Source organism: Phyllobates terribilis, unplaced genomic scaffold (assembly GCF_046119375.1).
Source record: "Phyllobates terribilis strain yellow unplaced genomic scaffold, ASM4611937v1 Scaffold_12__6_contigs__length_324123572, whole genome shotgun sequence".
Classification (NCBI taxonomy): Eukaryota; Metazoa; Chordata; class Amphibia; order Anura; family Dendrobatidae; genus Phyllobates; species Phyllobates terribilis.
Genome location: NW_027362772.1, coordinates 156,717,386 through 156,727,193, shown reverse-complemented (window position 1 = coordinate 156,727,193; position 9,808 = coordinate 156,717,386). Strand labels below are relative to the sequence as shown.

The 9,808-nt window shown below is 39.2% G+C and overlaps 1 protein-coding gene across 1 annotated transcript; it reads right to left on the bottom strand.

Annotated features, from left to right (window-relative positions):
- Nucleotides 1–1,989: 1,989 nt before the first annotated feature.
- LOC141173155 (G1/S-specific cyclin-D1-like) lies at nucleotides 1,990–9,485 on the bottom strand. Its single transcript, XM_073657791.1, has 5 exons — nucleotides 9,183–9,485; nucleotides 7,424–7,639; nucleotides 6,686–6,845; nucleotides 6,443–6,591; nucleotides 1,990–4,753 (listed from the first exon to the last, which is right to left on the bottom strand). The coding sequence occupies exons 1-5, from the start codon at nucleotides 9,378–9,380 to the stop codon at nucleotides 4,607–4,609; spliced, it is 870 nt and encodes a 289-aa protein (XP_073513892.1). The 5' UTR covers nucleotides 9,381–9,485; the 3' UTR covers nucleotides 1,990–4,606.
- Between the last annotated feature and the right edge of the window lie 323 nt (nucleotides 9,486–9,808).

The window sequence follows — 9,808 nt, the reverse complement described above, 5'->3', positions numbered from 1 at the left end:
TATATACCTCAATTAAACGCGAGAGGGGTCTTATTGCTGTAAGAAGGAAACTTGATTTTACAAACTTTAAGCCTGAAATTATTGGTTTCTTCATGGAGTTATTGGATGATGGTACTTACTAATAACTATTTTATATTTGGTGATGAGTATTACATGCAACGGCGCGGGACCGTGATGGGTGCCAGTATGGCACCCGCTTATGCAAATTTAATGATGGCCATGTTGGAGGAGGAGCTTGTCTATGTGGCGCCGCTTTTCTCACTGACGACATCTTCCTCCTGTGGAAAGGCAGTGAGCAAGAGTTGTTGAATTTTTTTAACTTTATCAATACTATTGACAGTGATATCAAGTTTTCATTGGTCTACTCGGCACAGGAAATCCAGTTTTTGGATGTTCTTGTTAGTTATAGGGAAGGTAGATTTTGCACTACTCTATATTCGAAACCGAAGGATAAAAACAACATTCTAAAAATTGAAAGTAATCATCCTAGAAAGATGGTATAATCATCAACATGAACAGAAATAAACACTTGAAATAGTTCACTGTTTGTAATGACTCTATATAATATACGAGTTTCACTTTTTGAATTGAATTGAAGAACTGAAATAAATTAAATTTTTGATGATATTCTAATTTAGTGAGAAGCACTCTTATATATTTGATCTGGCATAGGTTTTTGCTATGGAATCAGCAGCATGATTCAGTAGCAGAGACCTTGATTCCGGCGAGGTGTTACTTACTGGGCTGCTTTGTGCAGTTTTGATAAAATCCCTGTTTTCTCTACTGTAGCAGTTGTCAGAATGCTGAGCTGTGTATAACCCCGCCCACAACCCTGATTGGCAGCCTCCTTTGTACACTCTCAACACGCTACCAATCAGTGGAGGGGGCGTGGTTACACATTAGCTGGACTGCCTGGCACATGACACTTAGTCCTGCTGTGATAATATCCTGCTGCTAAAACACTGATTATATTGAAACTACATGAAGCTTCAGAGCAAGTGACACATCCCTGTCATCAGGGTCTCAACCCCTAACACCATGCTGCTCTCAGATTTCATTTTAAAAACCTGTTGGCAAGATGCCTTTAAAATAATTAACACATGGCTGAGATATAAAAACACACACACGGCGTGGATTTAGATTAAAGCTTTTTTTTTTTAAGTTAAAAAAGGCAGATTTAATTTATTTTCATTCATCAGTACTTTTTTTTCTGATGTGACTGAGAGTTACAAATGCAAACAAACGGAAGATAGCTGCGAAAAGTTGATTTGTATATTGGATTTTTTTTTTTTTTTTGAGTCTTCGTTGGGTTGAAAAGTCGATTAAGCCCAATGACAGATCTGCATCCAATCAATTGAAGCCCAGACCAAAAGTGATCCTGTGGTCCAGAGAAAGAGATAACTGGATCAAAGCCATAGACTGAGGAGTTTTAAAGTTCCCCAAAACTTTAAACTGATTCCCATTGATTTGCACTCATTTTATGGTCTTGCTTTTGAGTGCTGTTACCTTTTTTCTTGCAGGAATATTTTAGGATTTCAGAAGGATAAATAAGGGCGTCTACCCCCAAGACTCCTAATCATCCCTTCAACCCTTGCTTCCATTTTGGGGATCCATCAAGACATTGATGTTTGGGTGACCATCTATATTTACACCAGAATACAGATGTGCCAACATAAGCTACTGTTCAAACCAAGCACATGTGCTTGGTGTATCCTCAAAGAAATTTAGGACACCTTCTGACTTTTCTTCCATCTTTCTCGGTCTCCTGTAAAACCAGAGCTGTCAATCAAGAAAGAGAGATGCAAAACAAGTCAATGCAATGCCAAGGATGCATTTTGTGCTTGGTTTGAACAGTCATTTTGTGCTGACACTCCTTTAAAGATTCAGGGATGGTTATTGGTTTTTATAGGTTTATCAAATACATACAGGATTTTTTTTCCATAAAATAAACAAGAGAATAAAAATACAGGTTAACATTAATCTTTAATATAAAAAAAACAAACAAATTCCTCCGTATTTTACTTTATAAAATCATCTCACCATATTCAAAATACCTCCTCCTATAAAGTGCAAAAACATCCTCCTTTTCATTAAACTGGGAGTAGAACATTTCTCCGAACTAAAAACCAACAGAGCAAAATACAAATAAATACAAAATAAATCCAAAAACTTGAAACAAAAAAAAATAAATTATGGAACAGTTTAAAAGCATAAACAGGTCACCATTTCATCCACATACAGAAGAACAATGCTTTGTTTAAAAAATCCAGGAATTTTTTTTAATAATCTACAAAAATTGTAGCATATGTGCTTTCAATTCCAACCTAATACTAGACCAAAATGTATATTTCTATCATTTTGAGTTGTAGCTGTTTTTTCGATTGTTGCAGTAGGCGCTTTTTTTTTCTAAACCTAAATCGCTTTGTGTTCTATATTTAATTAATGATTACATTTCTCTATTAGACACAAAATATAAAAAATAAAAATGATGTTTCTGGACATTTTATCACTAGCTTCTTATAGCACCATTGATTTTCCTTTGATTCCCCTTATAGAACTTCAACCCCTTAGTCTCGATTCATCATTTGTGGGTTTTTTTTTTCTTAAATTGAAATTTCATTTTTGACCTGTGTTTTTTGCAGATTTTTTATTTTTTTTTGTTGCAACAAATTCATGAATTTTGTGTGACATTTTTTAGAGCAAAAATTTAAATTATATATATATATATATACACACATACATATACATACGACTTTAACTGACTTACATAAAATGACTCCATAGGGGGAAAACTAAAGTAGAGTTGCGCCAAATTAAAAAAACGCGTTTCAGGTGTCAGTGGCTAGAACTCTATCGCCACCTATTGGAATCAGTGATCCTAAAAGTCAATTATGACCCTTTAAAAAGTAGCCTTGTCATATGACTTAGGATAAAAGCCAAACCAGAATCTCAATTTGAAGATGTAGTGTTTTAGGGTATTGCCCCTCCTCAGTGCAAAGTATGAGATCTGATTTGGCTTGGTGAGAGGCTCTGGGCTGAGGTCTAACGTTTCTCCTTGTGGAGAGTGACAAGTCAAGCATGGCATGTCAGAGTGAGGAGACTTATAAGCCATGCATGCTCCTCTGGGAAATTAAATATTCATGTTTAATTTCCCAGAGGACTATACATGGCTTATAAGTTTCCTCACTCTGACATGCCAGGCTTGGCTTGTCACTCTCCACAAATAGGTTTAAAAGAAAAAAACTGGTGGAAATGCAATGATGAATCGGGATTAATGTGTCCAGTATGTTAGTTCCACCTCCTCTTGTGCACGGTGGAAGAATTGTTGCTTCTATTGTGCAGGTGAAATAAGACTCGCTGCTCAAGACGGTGGATATTGGAGAGAGGGGAGGGAGGACATTATGGCAAGGGGCACTATAAGTACAGAACAGTCACGGACCGCTCCTGCTTTCTGTGATGTCACGTCGACAGCAGTTCCGTCTCTTCCGTTCTGTGCTGTTGATGGGGAATAACATTGATTGACAGCCGGCTCAGGAACTCCTCTGATTCATTTCAATCGAAAAACAAATGCTATGTTTTGCATGGGCAGAGACATGTCAAAATGTATGGGACATCCCCAATAAAGTTCTATTGCATAGCAGTTACATGCAAGTGTCACTAAGTCAAGAAACAAAAAGGTCAGTTTCAAGGTCCAAGAATGGACCGGTCATGGGTCTCCTAACCTAGACAACCTCGTAGTGGTCGATCTATACTCAAACCGTGAAACATGGAATTTTCTGCAACCATTCATTTTAATAGGGCTTGCAGGAATCCATGCGCCAGCAACAAACAACAGCGCCTCCCATCTATAGGTATATAATGGATTTTTGTAGTTGCAGAAATTTCTGAAACAGATCTAACAGCTCCTCATTTTTTCCAACAAACCATCCAGTAAGCGTTTAACCTAATTGCAAATACAGTAATCCTGTTCAGTGCTGCTTATGCAAAAATAAATAAATTAAATAATAAATAAAGCAAAATACAACAAAGCACAATTAAATAAAAATACAGAAGACTGCAAATAAATATTAAATACCATAAATTAACAACCAAAATAGTCAGAAAAGCAAGAAAAATAACGGTTCTGTTCTCCCCAATTGAGAAGTTTCTAGGGGGAAAGTCTGGTTTGGCGAATAGAAACACCTTTCGTATACTAAATATTGAATGTACATAGAAAAGTGCCATGTTCCTTACTCAAAGAGGACTATAATCAGAGACTTGGGTCATGGATTCACAACAAAATCCATAGTGAAAATCTGTAGCAGGAATTGACAGGACACAGATTTCAAAGTCAAAAACAAAAATGGAGCACATGGATGAGATTTGTAAATCTCAAGCATATGGCAGGTTCCATAATACATTGGGGATTTGCACAAGTCAAATCAGCAGGAAAAATCTGCAATAAATCTAGGATTGTGAAGTCCAATCTCACAGGCTTGGCATTTCCACTTCTCCTTATAATTGGAGAATTGGAGTAGGAACACGATTATATCCTATGACATACAAGAAAGAAAAAAGTTGAACGTCCCGAACCCGTTCATACAATAATCACAATGGGCCGGTGTGGCTACAGATCAAAGTCCAGGACGTCGGTGGGGGTGCTCGCTCGCTCAATCTCCTCTACTGCCTTTGAGTCCGTGCCACCGTTTCCAGCTTGGCGGAGGTTGGATTCCAGAGACACTTCAATTTGCTCTTGACACATTCTCAGGATATTCTAAAAATAAAGGAATTTGGGTTATTGTACTTACACCTATAGGTTCCATCGCAAATCTGAGGAACAGCAGGGTAACAATTTTTTAAATAACCCCCTTCCCAATAGTTTTTTTCTCCTTTTTCACAAGCAATCAGGATTGTTATTGATATGATCAGGAATCCACTAGAGGGCGCACTATCATTTCAAAATTATACATATACATATACATATACACACACTACAGACCAAAAGTTTGGACACACCTCATTTAAAGATTTTTCTGTATTTTCATGACTATGAAAATTGTACATTCACACTGAAGGCATCAAAACTATGAATTAACACATGTGGAATTATATACTTAACAAAAAAGTGTAAAACTGAAAATATGTCTTATATTCTAGGTTCTTCAAAGTAGCCACCTTTTGCTTTGATGACTGCTTTGCACACTCTTGGCATTCTCTTGATGAGCTTCAAGAGGTAGTGATCATGTGATAATGAATTTTTAATCATTATTTGTTAATAAAGAACATTATCTTATATTGGCAAGTGGTTTTTGGAATTTTTTCCAAGTTTAGGTGTTATGATAGACAAAGATACGCAGTGGATCCCCAATGTTGATCAAATGGGGAGATATTGGCTAGAGATAAATATATCATATGTATTATATATGTTTTTGGAATAGTGTTTTGTACATAGATCTAGTGCAGTAATCCTTACCGTTAGGCCTCATTCAGACGTCCATTTTTTTAATGTACGAGAAAATCCGATCAATTATTCTAATCAGATTTGCTCTTAATTTTTCCACGTAAGAAAAAAACAAAGACACACACACACACACACACACACTTTCTCCATTCTGACAGTCCGTGAAAAATCGCACTACACTCAGATGCCATCCGAGTGTGGTCCGATTTTTTCACGGACCCATTGACTTGCATGGCCGAGTGTTAGTTGATCCTCAGATCTAAAATCAGACATGTCTCAGGTATTTTCCAGGGACAGGGGAGAGAAAAAAAAAAAAAAAATGGACTTGTGAAAGGCCCCATAGCGGTACCCAAAAAACGGAAGTCTGAATGAGGCCTTACTGTCCAGAAAATGTCAATCACTATGCAAATTAGGATGCTTGGTGCAGCCTTAGAGTGGCCCGGAGCTCAGGGTACGATCTGTACCCTGAATTAGCATTGTACGGTCTCGCCCATGTATACTGATTGACAGCACTTGCTTGCTTTGAATCCTCCTGCTTGTGCACACACAATATGCCCTGCTGCAGCCACTCGCTGCTCTTCCAGGTTATCAGTGTAGTGAGCAGCGGTAGCAGTGTCTGTGTGCATCTACGCCTGAACCACTAGTTAGTGCATGCGCAAGATTCTGTATAGGCAATCAAGTGCTGTCAAACAAAATACAGGGAGGGGCTGTGTGATGCTAATTCAGGGGGCAGAATGATGCCCAGAGCATCCTAATTTGCACATTGATTAAACTGCATTTTCAACAAAGATTAATAGGTTTTATATGGGGGCCAAGTCCTCTAAATGACCATCTACTTGTTTGGGGAAGCGATGGACTCCCTTTAAATTCAGGTGTCTCCTGCAGAGTGATCACAGGTTTATGGCTTTGTGCAGCCCCCCTCTTTTTTGCATTATGCTCTGCTGGGAAAACCATTAGGAAATGGCATAAGACAGTATGGCAAAATCATTATATTAAGCTTACCGGATCGCAACGAATGGCACTGGCGAGGTAGTTTGTGGCTGTTATACTGGAACATGCCATACCCAGGTTCTCGGGCTGCAGCCCTGTGATGGCAGCTGCCACGCTGGCGGCAGCCACTATAGAGGCAGGCAGAGCAATAAAGGTACAGTCTATAAGACAAAAAAAAAAAAAATCTAATTACATTCAATAAAAGCTTTTTTTTTGCAAGCGTGGCGGAAAATAACCATGATGTCAGAGACTCACCTGTAGTGCAGAGAGCGATGAAGGTTTCGGCATGCTTCCTGACCTGGTGCATCCTGTCAGCGGACAAACCAAGAAGCTCCAGGCAGTGCGGGAGAAAGTCTCGAGGCGTCACCGCTTCTATGTCCCATTTTAACTTATTCAAGACAAGCAGCTCCATTCCCTACACAGGAGACGAGAGGATAAGACCCATTGCAAGAAACAATGGACGCCTGAGGCTGGCAGTGCTGCTGCTGAGGTCACGCAGTTGCTTGTCAGGCATTGATAGCCAAAATGCATATTTCATAAAGTAACAGGAAAGAAGAACAATAATTAGAAAATCGTCCAAAAATTCTAAAGACTCAGGCAAGAAGCGTTTAGACAACCCTTTTAGCCAGGTTTTGTGGTCAATGTTTTACTGCTGAACCCCAAGCCAAGGGCAGAGAATCCACCAAAACAGAAGGGTCAGATATAGGAGTTCCTTTCTAAAATGGTTACAAAACATAAGGGCCCCCATTCAAAGTTTTGAAAAGTTGCAAGATTTTTGGAGCAGAAGTTTTGAAACTTTTGCCATTTTTCACGCCCCAGTTCTGCCCAAATGGGTGGAGCTGGGGTGGGACAGGGGGTGGTGATGCCACAGCTCTGCTAATTCATGATGAGCAAGGTCAACAACATGCAGCGGAAGAGACTCAGGGGTTTTCTGAAACTGAAAAACCCCTTCAAGGTGACAAATGTTGAGTCTGTAGACCAGGAGGTACCTACCCGCATTTCACCGTCGGTGAAGGAGTAGTCAGAATACATGCAGAGGTTCTCAATGGCTATTGGTTTTGATTCCTTCAGTTTGGAGGCGAGAAGAAGGCAAGTGGCACCCACCAGCTGGAGTCGCCTCTTCTCTACGGGAACCACAGACAAGAACCTGTCCAAGCAGTTAACGGCCAAGGGGAACACCTCTTCTCCAGACTGCTGGTCTTCACATACCTGCGGAAGCAAAGAGAAGGTCCTTTATCAAACATTGTGCGGAATATATATCCTAGATGCATAATCTGCCCTAAATTTATAGAGGAGCAGGTCAGATCTGGGCATGGTGCCAGTCTTATAAATTCACTAATATATGCCATTACTTTATGGGGGTTTGGCTTCAGGGATCCCCATTAATTCTGAGAATAAGGGGACACAGCCGATTCACACTAAAAACAGGGAAATAAGCTGTAATTTCCGTGTATTGGAGTGCCGCCATACAGAGCTAAATCACCGCTATACTCAGGATCCCAGAGTTTGGATTTCCACTGACCAGAAAGTAATTGTTTAACCTAGTGATATCTCATCCCTTTATAGAATTTGCATAACTAAGAAAATTAAAGCTAAGAGTTTATTTTATACAGGATTTATAAGAAATACATATTCTATGTGAGTGCTGATCAACCAGTCACTGCGTTACCCTTTGGGCATGTTCAGAAACCCGGCCATGCATAGTGCTGCAAACCCTCCAGAAAGTACAAATATCTAAGGTCTCAATCATTCAGACGTCACCTACTCATTAAACATAAAAAAAAAAAATGGAGAGCACATCCATGTGTTGTCAATTTTTTTCTTTCACGGACCGATTGTTTTGAGTGACCAAGTTTGATCGATGACTCGGATCAGAAACGGCCATGAGAAATGCCCCGTGGACTACAATGGAAGCAGGTTGTACCCATGAAAAACAAGGATAGGACACATCCACATTATAGCTATAGGCATGCTCGCTCTATTTCTGATCAAGGATCAAACTCAAGCCGTAACAGGAGTGTTGGAAACGCATCAGCGTTACGTGCCCAGTCATGATTTTTATAGCTTTGAAAAATAATATATTTTAATTTTTCTACATGAAGGAATGTGTATTCACAATTGCTACATGCATCCACAGTGATGAAAAAAAACACTCCTTTTTCCCCTCATTCGCAAAAACGTCTGGAATAAAATGGTGCAATATTATATTATATTATTATTATGCCTTAAAGGGAAACCATCTGCTCAGGAGGAGTTATACGTGATTTGTTTCCCCATGAAATATCAGTTGTATTATGAAAAATATTATGGAGGTTAAATCCCTGTCAGGAATTTTTGATGCATGAATAATAAGTCTGGGTTCACAAATAAAACTGAGATACAGTTTTTGCTGTAATTTTCCAAAATAAGCACCAACACTGCAGTCGTAAAAATATAATAAAAATTGTTCAGATCAAGGCTAATAAATATTATTATTATTTATTATACATGGACATGAGAGCAGCATACATTAACGAACCCAACCGGTAGTTCTTAGCGATTACAAAACTACAACTCCAAGCCTGGGAGTTGTAGTAGTTTTGCAACATTTGGAGGTTGCAAATAGCTTTGCAGATGACATGAATAATCTCATAGGGTGCAGTGATATTACGGTCATATGTAATAGTGTGAATATTGACAAATAACATAAGAGTAAAGGAAGGATTAAGGACTGCCACACTTAACCCCATGTGTGCCAGCACAGGTGACTTACCTCCAGCATCCAGCTGGTCAGCATCTTCCTCATGTATGGGTAGATCTCCTTCTGTACACATTGGAAGTATGTGGGGGAGGCAATGTATCTGTCCTGAGCTGTCAGCAGTCTCTCCAGCACTTGGCTATGGAGCAGGACAGGATCAGCCTGAGCTCTCAGCTCCTTCTCAGTCTCCCAGCACAGCAGTCTGCTCTCCATGCTCAGCCCTCTCTCTGCAGCTGATCCTGCTTATAGCAATAGATGTTCTGTCCCTTTAAACTTTCTGAAATTGTCCATTTAAACTGCAGCTTCATATACTCCCAGCGTTCTAATGTCCCCGCCCCTGGCAGAAGCCCCGCCCCCTGATCTGCCAATCCCAGTTTTCTCAGGGGGGACACAGGGCCATATGGGCTGGAGTCCCCGTGCTACTTGCTTGTAAATTCATCCTTTTTTATTATTATTTTTGATATTTATTTATTTTCCTTTATTTTTATTAAACTTTTTTTGTTTAGTATTTTTATTTGATTTTTTTTATTAATAATAAAGGCATATAAAGCAGGTTCTATAGCTTGCGGTTGTTGCTGCACAGGTGATTTCGTCTTTAATGAAGTGAATGCAAAAATATGGGCGAAATATGCTAAAAATAA